We start from the raw sequence: 17843 nt of genomic DNA on the forward strand, positions 1-17843 counted from the left end.
ATGGAATATTACTGTGAAATGACAACTATGCTGAATAGAAAGAGGCAGAGAGAGAGCTATGTGAATTGATGCAGAATGAAGTAAGCAAGGTCAAGAAAAACAATATATGCATGACTAAAACAATGAAAATTGAAAAAAACAAAACCACACCAAAAAAAATCAAAATTGAATCTTGCAAAATTATAAAAAACAAGCATGGCACGAAAGGAAGAGAAGATACTCCTACCCAACCATTTTGAGGAGGTAAGAGGTGCCACAAGTGTTATACATTACACATATTTTCAGACTTTTTTGTTGTTGTGTTGATGTGTTGAACAATTATGCTGTTTCTTCTTTCTTTTCCTTCTTTTTGTCTTTAAAAAATACTGTTTTTGGAGGGCGGAGCCAAGATGGCAGAGTAAAAGCAGTGACTTGCTTGAGCTCTCCCCCAAACCCGTCCAAATACCTATAAAAAATGGCTCTAAACAAATTCTAAAGCAGCAGAACCCACAAAAAGACAGAGTGAAACAAATTTCCAGCCAAAGACAGCCTGGATGGTTGATTAGAAAGGTATATCACACCAGGCTAGGAGAGGAGTGCAGTTCGGTGTGGGCACACAGGCCACAGCAAACCTGGAGCACGCCTGAGAGGACTGAATCACAGGCAGCTGTGGCAGTTTCCAGACTTCTCAACCCATGAAGGCCAAAGACAACGTAGTAGGTCAGTGGGAAAAGTCTGCTTCTATGGTGGTGAAAGAGAAGCACAAGGTCCCAGCCCCATTCCATGAGCTCGGCCCCGGGGCGGCGGCTGCTTCCTTAGCTTCAGGCCCACAGACTGAGGCAGAATCGAGTTGCTGATCAGAGGGGGATTGCAGGGATCTCTCTGCTGGTGCAGGATTCTCTTGTTTTGCCTGTGTTTGGATCTGGGTCACAGTTCTTGGATCTGGGTGGCGGTCCTAGGGCAAGGAGGAGCGCTGGCGTGGTGGAGCTTGTCATGGCTGTGGAGAGGAAATTCTCACAGTTCCAAGACAGAAAAGAGTGCTTGTGGTCACTCATACACCACAGCACAGTCCAGGAAAGGAGTAACTACCTTGCCCTTGATCACAGCACCTTGGAAGAACTGAAAATTTACAGGTCCCTAGAAGTATCTCTGAAAACAACTGCACAAAACCCCTGAAGCTTGGGACAGTACATTCTCCACACTGGAAACAGTCCCCCACCTTAACAAAGAGTTTACAACTCAAGTAACTGGCCAGGATCATAGGCAAGCAGCGCAAAAAGAGTCAGACTATATTATCTTACTTTGGTGACAAAGAAGATCAAAACATACAACCAGAAGAAGACAACGAAGCCAAAGCTCCTACATCCAAAACCTCCAAGAAAAATATGAATTGGTCCCAGGCCATGGAAGAGCTCAAAAAGGATTTTGAGAAGCAAGTAAGAGAAGTAGAGGAAAAACTGAGAGTGATGCTAAAGGAGACTCAAAAAAATACTGAAGAAAATAACACCTTAAAAAATAGCCTAACCCAAATGGCAAAAGAGGTCCAAAAAGCCAATAAAGAGAAAAATGCCCTAAAAAGCAAAATTGGACAAATGGAAAAGGAAGTCCAAAAGCTTACTGAAGAAAATACTTCCTTAAAAATTAGAATGGAGGGGCAGCTAGGCGGCGCAGTGGATAGAGCACCAGCCCTGCAGTCAGGAGGACCTGAGTTCAAATCCGACCTCAAACCAAGCTCTTGACACTTACTAACTGTGTGACCCTGGGCAATTCACTTAACCCCAATTGCCTAAAACAAAAACAAAAACAAACAAAAAAAAAAAACCAAAAATTAGAATGGAGAAATTGGAAGCTAGTGACAATTTGAGAAATCAAAGCACTGCAACACTAATCCAAAAGAATGAAAAAATAGAAGAGAATGTGAAATATCTCAGTGGAAAAATAACTGACCTGGAAAATAGATCCAGGAGAGAGATCTTAAAAATTATTGGACTATCTGAAAGCCATGATCAAAAAAGGAGCCTAGACATCATCTTTTAAGAAATTATTAAGGAAAACTGCCCTGATATTTTAGAACCAGAGGGCAAAGTAGAAATTGAAAGAATCCACTGATCACCTCCTGAAAGAGATCCCCAGAGGAAAACTCCTAGGAATATTGTAGCCAAATTCTAGAATTCCCAGGTCAAGGAGAAAATATTGCAAGCAGCCAGAAAGAAACAATTCAAGTATTGTGGAAACACAATCAGGATAACACAAGATTTAGCAACTTCTACATTAAGGGTCCAGAGGGCATGGAGTATGATATTCCGGAGGGCAAAGGAGTTAGGACTACAACCTAGAATTACCTACCCAGTAAAACTGAGTATAATTCTTCAGGGTAAAAAATGGTCATTCAATGAAATAGAGGACTTTCAAGCATTCCTGTGGAAAAGACCACGGCTGAATAGAAAATTTGACCTTCAAATACAAGACTCAAGTGAAACATGGAAGAGATAAACAGGAAAGAGAAATCATAGGAGACTTATTAAGGTTGAACTATTTATATTCCTGCAGGGAAAGATGATATTTGTAACTCATGAGTCCTCTGTCAGTATTAGGACAGTGGGAGGGAAAAAAATTATATGTATGTATAGATAGACAGATAGAGGGCACTGGGTGAGTCGAAGATGAAGGGGTGATACCTGGAAAATAAAATTAAGGGGTGAGAGAGGATTATACTGGGAGAAGGAGAAAGAGAGAGGTAGAATGGAGTAAATTATCTCACATGAAACAGACAAGAAAAGGCTTTTACAGTGGAGGGGAAATGGGGAAAGGTGAGAGGGAATGAGTGAATCTTATTCTCATAGGATTTGGCTTAAGGAGGGAATAACATATACATTCAATTGGGTATGGAAATCTATCTTACCCTACAGGAAAATAAGGGGGGAAGAGGACAAGAGAGCAGGGGGTTGATAGAGGGGAGGGCAGATTGGGGGAGGGGATAATCAAAGCAAACACTTCTGAGGAGGGACAGGGTCAAAAGAGAGAATAGAATAAATAGGGGGTAGGATAGGATGAAGGGAAATATACTTAGTTTTTCATAACAGGACTACTATAGAAGTGTTTTGCATGACTACACATCTATAACCTGTATCGAAATGCTTGCCTTTTCAATGAGGATGGGTGGGGAGGGAGGAAGGGAGAAAATTTTTAAAACACATGTTAAAAAGAAGTTTTAAAAACACATGTTAAAAAGAAAAAAAAAAGAAAAAATACTGTTTTTCACATGGGATGTGGTCCCGATTTATTGGGCAATTGGCATGCATTGCTTAATAAATTGATATGCTAGGGGGCAGCTAGGTGGCGCAGTGGATAGAGCTCTGGCCTTGAAGTCAGGAGGACCTGAGTTCAAATCCGGTCTCAGACACACAACACACAACACACAACATGTACTAGCTGTGTGACTCTGGGCAAGTCACTTAACCCCAATTGCCCAGCAAAAAGCAAAAAAAAAAAATTGATATGCTTGATATGTAATATATTACTATGAGTCAATTATCAGGTATTTGCTATATATCTGAGACCTCAGAATGTGGCTAGTTTTAATGTATAAGTAAAGGATAAATGAAATGTAACCATAAGGGAAACAAGAGAAAATTAATAGTATTTAAGCCCTAAGTTGTGGTTAGTGAAATTTTGCTATTTGAGGTATATATTATATTATTCTTGTTTTGAGTTTTTATTGTCTAAATTGTCATGAAGCCAGTAGTAAAAGTATGTACTTTCTGAACAGGAAATTTTCTCACCTCATTCATCCTGAGCCTTGCTTTTGATACCCAGTAACTACGTGATTGTAGCAATCAGATAAGACTCATGTCTAGAATCAAACAGAGCTAAGGGAGTTTTTCCCCCGTTATGGTATATGTCAGGTCAGTCTATGCCCCTGAGGGGATGAGTCTTGACATTGTTAAAATGATGTCCCTCCTTTTCCTTTCATAGCAAATTTCTAAAAGGCAGATGAGCAGTCGACATTTTTTAAGTATAATACTAAATCTATTAATTAATAGATTGATACTGAAACATCTCTGAATTTCCATAATGGGATACAAGCATGAAAAGTCTTACAATTTTAATCTGGATTTGTGGTCAAATTATGATATGAGGATAATATCCTTCAAAAGGGTAAATTAGACAAAATATAAGACAAAGATGAAATATAAAAGTTTTCCAATTAAATGGAGTAGCAAGTTTTGAGAAATTAACAGGATCAGACTGTTTTCTTTCAGAACTATATACATATGTATGTGATTGGCTTCCAAATGTATCTAGTATGGAAATTTAGGCTGTGAGTATGTTTTAGTAATAAGTTCTCAAAACTGAATTAAGGATTTTACACATAAAGTTGTATTGATAATTGTAAAGGAAGTGAAATTGTTTTCCCATTTTTAAACTATCTGTCCAATAATTTTAAAAGACAGAAGAGTTCATTTTACAAGTTATACCCACATGAATTTTTTAAAAGATTCTCATATCAAGTATAGGGTTGAGGTAAAGAAAGAAACAACAACAGAAAATCTCTGAAATATCAGGTTTGGAGAACCAAATTTAGAGATTGTAGTAAATTGTATTAAGTCCTATTACTGGCAGATTTTAGCAGAATTATCTAGGAATCTCTACAAGTGATTTGGAAGCAGAGAAACAAAGCCCCCTTTACAGTTGTCCTGAGAATGAAGCCTGTTCCAGAATGCCCAAGAGAAGATATTCCAGGACCAGATGACTACATGAGATATCTAGGACTCAAAATGTACTGATTTAATAGACACTGGGAATGGGTTACTAGGATACAAGGAGATCTGATGTTAGTGAATATTAATGATCATTATTGTATTATTCTAGCCTTTTGTTTCATGGTGTCTGTGTTTATGTTTAAGTTTTCTTGGTTACCTTGGTGACATGTAAATCTTCCATCTTAGAATTAATCCATTGTAAGTCCTCTAATACGTAAACTGACTTATGTAATTCTGATTATGAATATATGAAAAATTATAGATTTGATTTATAGATAAGTGATCCATGAGGGAAGTGGACAGCCCATTCCCCAAAAAGGGGGAAATTGAAGGAATTAAGGGAATTGGAGCAGCAAGTGATTAATTGTGGGAATTGAGTGAACCAAACTGACTCCATCTTGTGTCTCAATTCTGAAGCTAGTTCAATTCCTTTTCTATTCAATTGAGAGTCTAGTCCAATTTCCATCCTGTGAGAAAGCTTTACTCAATTACGGTAATTATAAGGATAAACTATAATGCATTGTTTGAACCAAGTCCTGCATGACTGGAAAGCTGGACCTCTACTTGCTTCTTAGAGACCCTTAACTAAAGACCAAGGTTATGCTGACCAGAAACCCAGTCATATCCAAAGATTGATGCAAGGAAAGCAGTTGTACATATCAATCAACCCATATGTCTTATCTAAAAACTGGCCCCATACTGATCAATCTTTTTCTGAATTCAAGGAATTGCACCTGTTGCTTTCCCTCTCCCAACTTGGAAAGTCCCTAATCTTTCCTTCAATTAGAAATCAGATTACCTATTGTATCCTGGTTAATTGTTTCCTTTTAATTAATTGGCCTTTTAATTTTTTATTTGATTTTTAATATATATTTTAATTTATTTGATTGTTTTTAATGTATAAAAATATGTCTCTCCCTATATCTGGGGTCCAGTGCCAAAGCTGAGGAAGGCGACTGGTCCTGATTTGTTGGGCAATTGGCATGATTTGCTTACTAAATAAATATGCTTGGAAGCTCAAAACCTTGTTTCCTCAGTCGTTTTATTTTTCCCCTGCCACAGATGGCTCTCTGGTAGAGGAAGAGGAAGGAACACTAGAAGAAACTTGTGATGTAAACAAACAAGAGATATCAATACTTTATTTTTTTTAAAATACTATTAGAGTTGAAGAGCGGGTGAGAAAGAAGAAATAATATATAAATAAAATTAATTAATATAACTAAAATGTATAATACCTGCTAAACTATTGATTCTGGGAACAGAAAATAGATTCATATAAATATATATATATACATATATATATATTCAAGGTCCTCCAACATCAGGCCTTGACCTATCTTTTCAAACTTATTTACCTCCCTACTCTCCATATCTTCATGCCAAACTTGTCTACTCATTGTTCCTTGGACACATCTGCACTCCTCTGTTCAGACCATTTCTCTCATCTGAAAGGCCATTACTTCTCTTTTCCATATATACCTGAATCTCACTAGCTCAAATCCCACTTAGTCTTTGGAGTCTATCCTAACTAGTAAGAAGAAATCGAGGTTTCTTCTTTCTCTGATTTCTTAGAGCATTTATTATTTATATATACCACACATTTAGTACTTAAACATTAACTACCTTGTATTATTAGTGATTGCTGTATATACGCATATCTTTCGTCTGGAATAGTATGTCAGTGAGGGGTTGTTTATATGATGTGAAAAGTTCACCTGACAAACTGCTGCAGGAGGTAGGGTTCTCATTCCACTCTGGCCCTTACATTTAGGATGTGAACATTACCCATCTTCTCTAGTCCTTCCCTTTCTACCCCCCCTAGGTATGACCTCTAGTCACCACTCTCAGCTTCACCTTGCAGGGAAGCAGGGACCTGTGAGCATGGGCTATAGGGATGGCAACATGACCACAACAAGTATCCTAACTCCACGCTGATGGCAACTGTTATTGATTCATATTTTGCATAGGGGGAAAAGAGGAATTGCATTAATGCTTTTACCTTGCTTTGGGAAAGTTTATAAAATAGAAAATAGATAAGATTTTCTCTCATATGGTTCTAGGGCCCCCCCCCATCCAGGAAATAATAGTGTCTCTTTAAGTTTTATTTAATACCTAATCTTCTTTCTTTAAGTCTAATTTTGGCAGCAGAAACTTGTTTCTTCCCTGTTCCTTTACTATTTGAGTAACTGGAGAAACTAAAGTCTCTACTCCAAGATATAAACATAGCGATGGATGGGGAAAGAAGAAAGAGGTTGTAGGGAGTGCTAGCCACCGGGAAAGAAGGACTCCAAAGATAGTTTTTGTTCTTCTCTTACACTGGGAAGATGTCAATGAAAAATAAAGGTGTCTATAGAGACTTGTTTGCTAATCTGAAAACCTGGAGAAGTTATGGTCAGGCTATGGGACTATGAAGAGGTCAGGCTATGGGACTATGAAAAGAGACAATAAAGAGGAGAACAAGGTGCTAACTTTGTGCCTTTTCCCACTTTGAGCAGCAGAGAGTAAACAAAAACCCCAAATCCCAAAACCAACCAGTATTTATGGAAGAGGATTCTCATAATCAGGACTTCATGTGCCTCTGGGGACTCACATAGATCTTTAGGACTGATGTTTATTTATCCTTTCACTTCTATGTAATTTCCCTCACTTTAATAGAAGTGGCTGGGTAGAACTGAGGAAGACCTGAGTTCAAATCCAGCCTCAGACACTACTAGCTATGTGAACCTGGGAATCCTTTAACCCTATATGCTTCAGTTTCCTCAACTGTAAAATGGGCATAATAAGAGCACCTACCTTCCATGATTGTTGTGAAGATAAATGGAACAATATTTATAAAGCACTTAGCACAGTGCCTGGCACATAGTAGGTGCTTAATAAATGTTTGTTACCTTCCTTCCTTTCCCTAATAAAACTTTTCTCTGTAATACTGTGAATTGTACGCTTTCAAGTCTCAGTACACTTGAGGAGAATCATGCATGCATGATTTCTATAGGCCTTTTGTATTATGAAAAACACAACAAGGTTGCACTCCAAATAGAAAAAAAAAAAAGCAAGTTAAAAAAGATATTGCCATTTACTTTTTTTCCATTCCTCCTTGGTTGTCATAATGGTTTTGTTGTAGAGGTCCCTTGTGTTTCGGAGTTCATCCTCTGTCTGCCTTCTCTCAGCTTCAAGAATAGAATATTGATCATGGTTCTTCTCCAGTTCCATCTGTAGCTGGGCCAAATGCTGCTGTACGCCATAGAGTTGTACACCAAGCTCCTCCCTTTGAGTTTTGCCATGCTTTGTAGCCACAGTCTGCACAGAAGAGAAGTCAGTCAGTGCCACCTACATCGGACAAAATTTGTGTGGTTAATCAACTAAACTGATACTGTACCAGCTCACGGATCTCCAATTTCAGCTTGTCTATCTGTTTCATTAGATAATTTTTCAGTGCAGTTTGGAATCTTTTCATCAAGGGCTGAAATAAAATAAAACCAATGTTTTTACTACCCAGAATCCAGTGGTAGGAAATAAGAATGTTTTACATGTTTGGTTTGTAACATTGTGTAATTCACATGTGCATTGATGAATGCATGCATGAGGAAGCATTTATTAATGCAGGAGTGTGGTTCCACCACCACACCAAATAGTCAACCAATCAATGGTATAAACAAAGTATTAAGGAATTTTCCGATAATCTTAACACAAAGTTTGAACAAGCCCTTAAATTGAAAGGAACATAGGTCTTTGAGCCATTAGATGAAGGCAGGTGATACCTTAGAAGAAACATCTTATGATTAGCTGAAAGAATCAGACACATCTCTGGGCCTATCTATGAAAAGAGCACTTAGTTCAGAGGTGAAAGAGTCAACTGCTAGAACAACTTATCACTGGAGGACTCTGTAGCTAAGTTCTGTAGCTAAGGATTCTAGCTAAGCCACTGAGAATCACTGACAGCAGAGGTAGTGGTGGTAGGGAGGTGGGTGGAGTAATTTCTCTTTCTCTGTTTCTTTCTGTCTCTATCTCTCTTTTTTCTCTGTCTCTGGCTGTCTGATTCTATTTTTCTGACTCTCTCTGTCTCTCTGTCTGTCTTTGTCTGTTTCTCTTTGCTTCCTACCATCGATCATGTTATTGGAGAGACTCTAGACCAGTAGCAGACAATACATACAGCTGGGAATAAAGAAACACTGAGAACAAATATGGACAGACAGACAGATTCAGAAGGATAGCCACCCAAAGGAGGAAAACAGCTTCAAGGACTATCACCCCTTTTGGTGGAGAGAATGCCGGCTAGGGACCCTAGAAAGGCACCAATTCCTGGGTCCATCAAAGGGTTACACCTAAGGGGAATTCTATGGGACCTCCACAAAGAAGAGTTATTCCCTTGCCCAATGTGATATATATGTGCCTCACTGCCTTTGTACTTTAAGATTGAGCCTCTTTCCCCAGGGACCTTGTGTGTACATTCTTACTATATCACAAATACCCTTTTCTAAAAATTAATTAAAGTATGGTTGACCGATCTTAGTGGAAAGCACAGAGGTAGAGATTTAAGAGTGACAGAACTAGAAACCCAACCCCTAAGGTACCTCTAGAACTCTGAAGAGAGTAATAGTCAGTCATCTTCTAAGAACCTAGCTCACCAATGTGAGTGGAAGTTGGAGAGATAGTTATAGAGGGGCATACTACACATCCATATCATAGAAAACCAATATTAGTTAATGGAGATAGAGGTCTTGGCTTTGGAAAAGATAAAAATTGTTAAAGGTAAGATTAAAAATCATGGCAAAGTTTGGTTGTGGAAACGTGCACATCACCTTTGGGCACTTTGGCAGGCTCTTCCCAATACCCTATTTCTCCCTATTAGCCTGAGAACCATATTCCACTAAATTGGCTTACATCTAATATATTCACATTAGCCATATACTTAACCATTTTGGAAAAAAAATCAACCATGCTATGAATTACGAGGAATAGGAAAAAAATCTATCAGTAATTGTCCTTGTTCTTAAGGAGGCGGGGGGACAAGAAATGCACTGGACAGTTAAAATATATGTTAAACACCAAATGAATGCCACAGACAAGTGTGGTAAGAATTTAGAAAAGGAAGTGGTAATATCAGACTAGGATGCTCAGGGAAGTAGGTAGGAGTTGTCTGGGTGGAGTGCAGGGAGAAAATATGATTAAAATGCAGCTGCTAATCAATGCGTAATCCAGTTGTTTCTCAATCCACGTTCAGCTGCTTATGCCAAAAGTAAAATTTAAGAGCCTTCTTACATGGTCTGGATCCAAAACCACCAACTGAATTTCTTCTTCCACCTCCTCACTTGTATCTGATTCTGATCTATGCTCTGTCTCAACTCCGCTAGAAGGGTTGTAGAAATTAATAGTATTCAACAATGGAGTAACTGCTCTGATGCCAGTTCCTATTGGGATTGAGAGAGGGCAGAGGAAAGAAGAAATGAGAAATGTCAGGTAGGATAGCAAGAAAAATCACTTAAAAGTCAATATAAACAATGGGTTAATTTTACATATAAATATGTCACCATTTATTCTATGATCCAGTTTTTAAAGATTGCCTGAAAACTAGTGGTTCTGGGTTCATTACTAATCGGTTGTGGGAGGACAAGGATGTACTTCATGTATGTATTTACATTCACCTGTGACAAATCAGCTTCCACATAATATTCAGTTCTCTCGATTTTAGATTTGGGAGAACTTTTAGGATTTTAAGGTTTGATGAGAAATTCACTGAAATAAAATGGCTAGCTTTTTCATTAGGCCAAATATCCTCTTTTTCTTTAACCTGTCTCATATGGCATGATCTGGAGGCTCTTACCATCCTGGTCAGCTTCCTCTAGATGCTCTCTGGCTCATAAATGTCCTCCCTAAAAGGTGGTATCTAGAACTGAACACAGTATTCTAAATTTGTTCACACCGGTAAGTATGTCAGGACTTCCATTTCCCTAGTTCCAGACACTGATGTTCCAGACACTTAATGAAGTGTAAGAATTCATTGGCTTTTATGGTTGTCATATCAGACTGTCAACTCATATCCAATTTGCAGCACTCTAAAACTCACTGAGACTCTCAGATCCTTTTTTCCAGAAGAATTGTCTTCAAGCCACTTCTCCTTTATACTGTATATATGAAATTGATGTTTTGAAAGTCAAGTACAAGACACTACATTTACTTGCGTTGCATTTTGTTTTATTGGCTTCATCACAGTGTTCTAGTTTGTCAAGATCTTTTTGAATCCTGACTGTGATCTAGTGTGTTCGCTATACTTCCTAACTTTGTATACTCTTCACATTGAATAAGCATACTATCTTTTCATTTATCCAAGTCAGTGATATAGATATAAATATCACAGGGTGAAACAAAGATCCATGAGGTACTCAATTCGAGATTTTTCTCCAAGTTGACATCTAATCATTAATGATTGGTCTTTGGATGCAGTCATTCAGTCACCTAATTGGTCTCCCTGCCTCAAGTTTATCCCCACTTCCAATCCATCTTCCAATCAGCTGCCAAAGTTGTTTTTCTTTTAAGGTGCATATATGACTATGTTAATAAATCCTTTTTTTTTTTAAATAAACTCCAATGTCTCCTTCTTAAATATAAACTCCTCTGTTTAGCATTTTGACTTCATCCTACCTCACCAGTCTTCATATACATTAGTCTACTCTACGTATTCTATGGTCCAATCATATTGGCTGAGTTGTTGTTACTTACATATAGTACTACATATCCCATCTCTGTCCCTTTGTACTGACTAGGCCCCAGGACTGGCATGCCCTCCCTCCTTACTGCTGCTTCTTGGAATCCTTCAAGAATCAGTACAAATGCTTCTCTCCGTATGGGGCTTTTTCAGGTTCCTTATCCAACAGATGCTAATGCTTTCCCCTCAGACAATACACGTATGTGTGTGTTTGCACATGTGCGCGCACGCGCGCACACACACACACACACAAATGCATGTCTTCCCAATTAGAATGTAAGTTCCATAAAGGCAAAGACTATTTTATGTCTTTCTTTTTATCCAAAGTACCTAACACAGTGCCTGACATAGAGTAGGCACTTAATAAATGCTTGCTTGCCTACCTGGTTTGACCAGTTCTAAATCCACTTAATTATACTTTCATCTAGCCCAAATTTTTCCATTTTGTCCATAAGAATAGCATAAAAGACAATAGAGTCTTTTTCTTGTGGACCACCATATGCCTTTATTATACAAAACGTTGTAAAAATAATTTACATATAAATACAAAAGACAACTTTTATCAACAATGCCTGAAAACAAAATTTCCCTATTTTTCCTTTAGTTAGATAATGCCTCCTTTAGAAGCCAAGTTGGAATAGGGAACAGCTTTGTAAGTCTAACTAAATTCAGCAAATGAGCTGAAGAATGAAATGAGACATTGGTATTATATCCTTCCTAGTTCCCTAAAGCTAGCAAGGTAGCTCAAAACATTTTCTATTCTGTACAATGGGGATAATCATACCTGTAGTACAAACTTTATAAGGCTGTTGCAAGGATTAAATGAGATAGTTAATGCATGCAAAGCACTTGGCAAACCTTAAAGCATTCTATAAAAAGATTATGTTAATAAAAACCTGACCACTGATAAAGCATTTTATGGTTTGCAAAACACTACACATATTATCTCATTTGATCCTCACAACAACTATGTGAGATAGATAATAGAGGTATTATTTATACCCATTTTACAAATGAGGAAACTGAGGCTCAGAGAGATTAAGTGCCTGAGCCATAATCACATAGTAAGTATCAGAGGCAGGATCTGAATCTAGGTCATACCTGACTCTAAGTTCAACATTTCAGTCACTATCGCATTTGCTTCTCATTAATAGCATTATTCACGTGGAAAAATGCTGTTCATTTTTTTTAAATAAGTTTTTTCTATGCTCTCACTGAATACAAGTAAAGAGAATATATAGTTGAACTCCAAGTAAATACATAAAATCCTATTTACATTTTGATAAAAAGAATGCGAACTTTAATAAAATGGTAATAATTTTACAATAATTTATTTACTCTATGTCCTCTTCCAATTTCTTTTTTCAACAATGTATTTATAAAGTTTTGTTACTGTTAGGTTTTCAGTACGGTCATTAAAAATGTATATGTTCTTCTATGACTAAATTTACTTTAAATCATATACATACATATTTATATATTTCCATATTTTATATTTTTCATATTTGGACTTTTGGGGGTCAAAATGGCATTCTACTACATTGATATATATGTTTATTCAGCTAGTCCTCACGTGCTCGATTTATGGCCTGTTTCCAGGTTTTTTGAAAATTTCAAATAAAGCAGCTATAAATATTTTTGTACAGATACATTCCTTTTTCCCCCTGTAATAGCAGCATTAGGCTATAGTCTCACTATCTCCAGTCCTACTAACAATATAATAGAGATAGGGACTGGAATTGTCATTTCATCGACATAGGGAACTCCTGGGTGAAAAAACTTTCTCTACCCATGCAGGTCAGCACCTTCTCTGCCAATTACAATCTTAGAGAATTTTCTAGAGAATTGCAAGGATAAGTGAATTGCTCAGGGTCCCACGGCTAATATGTGTCAGAGGTAGGATCTGAATCCAGGTATTCCTGGCTTCAATGCTAGTGCTCTGTCTACTATACCACAATGTCTTATATCTTATGCTAAATATTCTAGTGAATTCTATTTGTATGAAAGATTTAAACATTTTTTAAAAAGCTCTAAAGATGAAAGAAAATAAATTTTAAAAAAACTCCTTGTGCACAAGGACTACTTTTCACTTTTGTATTTGTATCACCAGCATTTAGCACAGTGTTTGACAACAGTAAGCACTTAATATAAGCTTTTAATTCATTCATCTGTACTCTGTCCCAGATATACATACTGCTAGACAAGTTCTATATAGTATATCCATCTAACTGCATGGTATAATCTGAGAAACAAGCATTCTTCATCTATTAGGTTTTTCCTATGTGAATAGTCAAATCAAATTCTTTTTTTTTTTTGAGTGATTACATCTCTCTTCTATGAGTCCCTGCAATGTTTGAGGGCTTGATACAACCAGCAAAATGTCATCTTTAAACAACAGCATCTGGAGGACCTCACTATCCAGAAGGAATTCTTTTTAAACTTGGAATCTAGCTGGACAGCCTCTATCACAGTGGTGAAAAGCTTTGGCAAGCTTAAATCTCCCTGTTTTACAGATTTTCTGATGTTTATGATCAGAGGTTTGTTGAACAAGGTTATTTCTCTAGTTATATCATTCAAGAAATCTTGAATGACTACTGACATATGGATTAGACACCTTGACGAAAGATAGCCTACAAGGAGGCATTTTGTTGTTCTAAATCAAATGCTTTTTCATGATAAACAAACAATAAACAAAATTTAATCTTGTACTCTGTACATCTTTACCATATGAGATGGTAAAGATGGCATGGTCCACTATAGAACATCACTTGGGAAAGCCTGCCTGTTCCCATTATTGAGAATGCCCTTGATGCGTGTGTACAATGTTATTGCTTTTGGCTTTGGCAAGTCCAGACCCTGAGAATATCTCTGTGACAACCTGACTAGGTGCCCCAGTAGGACTTCTGTAAAAGCTGTATGCAGAAATTAGGAAAAGGGTAGACCTTTTGGAACTTCTTTCACTCCTTGAATAAGCAATAATAAGTAGCAGCTTCAGTCCAAGCTCTTCATTCTAAGATGCCTGCAAGGACCTGGTATCCCACTGAGATTTTTCCTCTCTGTTGGAGGTCAGCTCTTCTCTGTTCCTGTCTTTCTGACTCTGTGTCTCTGTCTTTGTTTCACCCTCCCTGTATATCTGTATCTCCATCTCCCTCTCCCTCTCCCTTTCCCTCTTCCTCTCTCTGTCTCTCTCTCTGTCTCTGTCTCTCTCTCCACCTCATGCCCATCTCCATCATCACTTAGTTGCATTTCAGCGCTCAGTTCATTAAGTCCTAGGCAGGTCTTCAGACACTACCTCCTCACTGTTACCACTTCTGCTGTTGCTCACATCATACTATCCCAGTTCCTTCCTCCAACATTCTCCCTTCTCATAAACTGCTTTTCCAAATTCCCAGGTATGACTCAAATTCAACTCCTGGATTAATGATTGTGATAGTTCAAATTTCTTTTCAGGGCTTATCCCTCTGAACCTCAAAATCTCAAAAGCCAGATCATTTTCAATCCATAATTGCTCAAGTTTTAAATGAACCCATTCATTTTTCTCTATATAGCTATCAAATCTAATTTTCCAGTATAACATTCAATTCTGTAATTTTTTCTCATTTATTATATTCAGAAAATGAAGCATTGAAATTCCACTAATCATGTTTTTTGGTCTTTATCATTTTGCTATTCAATTAACTATGCCTTTAAAAATGAAGTTTCAAGACAAGTCCAAGTATGTGTGTACATATTTAATATTAGAGTACTTCGATGGCTAATTTTTATTTAATTGTGATATAATTGCCCTGATTCTTTACCTTAATAGTTTTTCATTTGAAATCATTCTTATCGAAAATCATGATTTTAACTCATGGTTTTCTGGAGTCAGCGGATGAATTTTTGTTCTAATTTCTCATGAACCTTTAGGTGTCATTTTTGTCTTTGATGTATATGCAAGGCAGCATATTTTAGGGTCCATTTTATAACCAATTTTCTTTTTATAAGTGAATTAAATCCATTAACATCCAAAGTTAAAGTATGTCTCAATTATTATCTTTATCTTTTCTGTAAAACATGAACTCCATCTTACTTCCTTTTAGTTAGTTCAATCCCAATCTTACATGCACACATAGATACTTGCTCAGACACCTCCCTAAAAACCCAAACACAATTAAAATCCTGGTTTTTATAAATTTCGCTTAACCCAGTTTGTTACAAATGGAGACACTCCAATAAAACTCTAGTTCTAGACTAATTCACAGAATCATTAGAAAGGTCCTGAAAAGGCATCTAGTTGAACAAATACCTCTGTAAGAACTGATTTCCTTTATCTACTCATATATATAACAAGCATTTATTAAGCAATTATTATGTGCCAGATTGTTTTATGTGCTAGAGATAGAAAGACAAACAAGAAACAGTTCCTACCTTCAATGAGATTATATTTCACCATAATATGTGCACAGATAAGACAATAGTAAACATACACAAAGTTAATACAAAGTAATCCCAGAGACAGATGAGCACTAAGAATTGGGGAGAGTCAGTAAAGACTTTGTGTAGAAAGTGGCACTTTGGTTAATCGTTGAAAAAAATTAAGGATTCTATAAGTAAGAGGGAAGGAGGTAGTACATTCCAGACATAGTGACAGTCTGCATAAATGCATAATAAATGAAAAATGGAATATCAATCTACAGAACAAGTAGACTAGTTTGCCTGGAACAGAAACTACTGAGGGGAAATAATGTGAAATTAATCTGGAAAGACTGCCTGGAACCAGATTTTGAAGGCTGAATAGAAGAATTTGTATTTTATATTAGGTAAAAGTAGCCAATAGAACTTCTTAAGCAGGGGAGTGACATGATCAGACCTAACTGGAGAGGGTAGGGTTTAGAGTCTAGGGAAACCAATTAGGAAGCTATTAAAACAATTCAGGTGAGAAGTGATGAGGACCTGAACTAGGGTAGTGGCTGTGTGGGTGAAGAGAAGGAAATGGAGGCAAAAGATATAATGGGGATAGAATTAAAAAGACTTTGCAACAACTGAATTTGAGAGAGTGGTGTCAAGGATGTGCCCTCAACTGAAATAGTGAAATTAGGAAGTGGAATATATTTTTGAAGGAAAGATGAGTTATGTTTTAGAAATTTTGAGTCTAAGATGCCTAATGGAGACCCAATTAGAGACATCCAATAAGTAGTTAGTAATACAGCCTTGGAGTTCATATAATCCTTGGAGGATTATACGTAATGTTTGTTTGGCAAACTGACAAGACCGTCTCTTTGCTAAGATGTCACCCACATGTAAGATGCTAGGGGACTGCTTTCTGAAGACTAGAGAATGTACAGATATTCTGCATTTTAGCCTTCAGGTCCTCCGCTTCTTGGTACCTGATATAACTGAAGGAGTCCTTTTCACTCTCAGACAGGAATGTTTTTGCTAAAAATCCTGGTTACTGCTGAGTCAGGACATTTTAAAGTCACATGTAATTCTGGATAAACAGTCGATGGAAAAAGGCTGCTTCCAGTGAAATGGTAGGCCAATGCTAAATGTTGACACATGCTCCAGTTCTCTAGTCTGCCAAAAAGAGCCCACTAGCATCTTCCATGGGTGTGATTCCATTTTAACAAACTGATAGTGTCTGTGCATGTACCAGACATTATGCTTTCAGAAAGATGATAACTGAAGCAATGAAAACTGATGAGATCATCAAGAGAGAGGGAGAACAGAAAGAAAAGAAGAGGGCCCAGGTCAGGACCTTGGAGAACACCTTTGTTTTGAGGGTAGAAAAAGATGATTCTCCAACAAAGGAGATGGCCACAAAAGTAGAAGTGTCAAGAGAAAGCAATGTCACAGAAATCCTGGGATGAGAAAGTATATAGGAGGAGAGAGTGGTTAAAAGTATCAAATTTTACAGAGAGGTCAAAGAATAAGGACTAAAAGAAGGTTATTGGATATAGGATTTAAGGATCACTGTTAAGGTTCCATCAAAATATTAATAGCAGCTCTTTTTGTGGAGGCAAAGAAATGGAAGCAAGTAGATGCTCATTAATTGGGGGATTGGCTAAACCAACTGGTATATGAATGCAATACATTATTATCATGCAATAAAAATAATCAATTTGAAGAATTCAGAGAAGCATAGGAAGATTTAAACTGATGCAGAAAGGTCTCAGAACAAATAAAACAATATATACGACTACAACAATGTAAATGGAAAGAAAAAAAAACTGAAACTGAATCCTGTGTGATTAAAATAACCAAGTATGGCCCTGGTGGGGGAAAGAGATAAGAAAAATGTACCTTCCTCCCTTCTATTCAGAGTTGGAGAAATAAGGGCATGGAACATTACATATAATTGTCAAACTGATCTGATATATTGGTTACATTTTACTGAACATTCTTCTCTTTCTTTTTTATTC

The 17843-nt window shown here is 37.1% G+C and overlaps 1 protein-coding gene across 2 annotated transcripts in view; it reads right to left on the minus strand.

The window, feature by feature from the left end:
• Positions 1–17843, minus strand: part of CCDC40 (coiled-coil domain containing 40) — a 99767-nt gene that overhangs the window by 73398 nt on the left and 8526 nt on the right. For both annotated transcript variants that reach the window (XM_027850281.1, XM_027850280.1), the window contains exons 5-7: positions 10002–10150; positions 8119–8202; positions 7820–8039 (exon numbers count right to left, since the gene is read on the minus strand). In XM_027850281.1, coding sequence (XP_027706082.1) covers positions 7820–8039; positions 8119–8202; positions 10002–10150 — 453 coding nt within the window. The remainder of the gene's footprint in view (positions 1–7819; positions 8040–8118; positions 8203–10001; positions 10151–17843) is intronic.

Source organism: Vombatus ursinus, unplaced genomic scaffold (genome assembly GCF_900497805.2).
Source record: "Vombatus ursinus unplaced genomic scaffold, bare-nosed wombat genome assembly UNPS02008996.1, whole genome shotgun sequence".
In the NCBI taxonomy this organism is placed as follows: Eukaryota; Metazoa; Chordata; class Mammalia; order Diprotodontia; family Vombatidae; genus Vombatus; species Vombatus ursinus.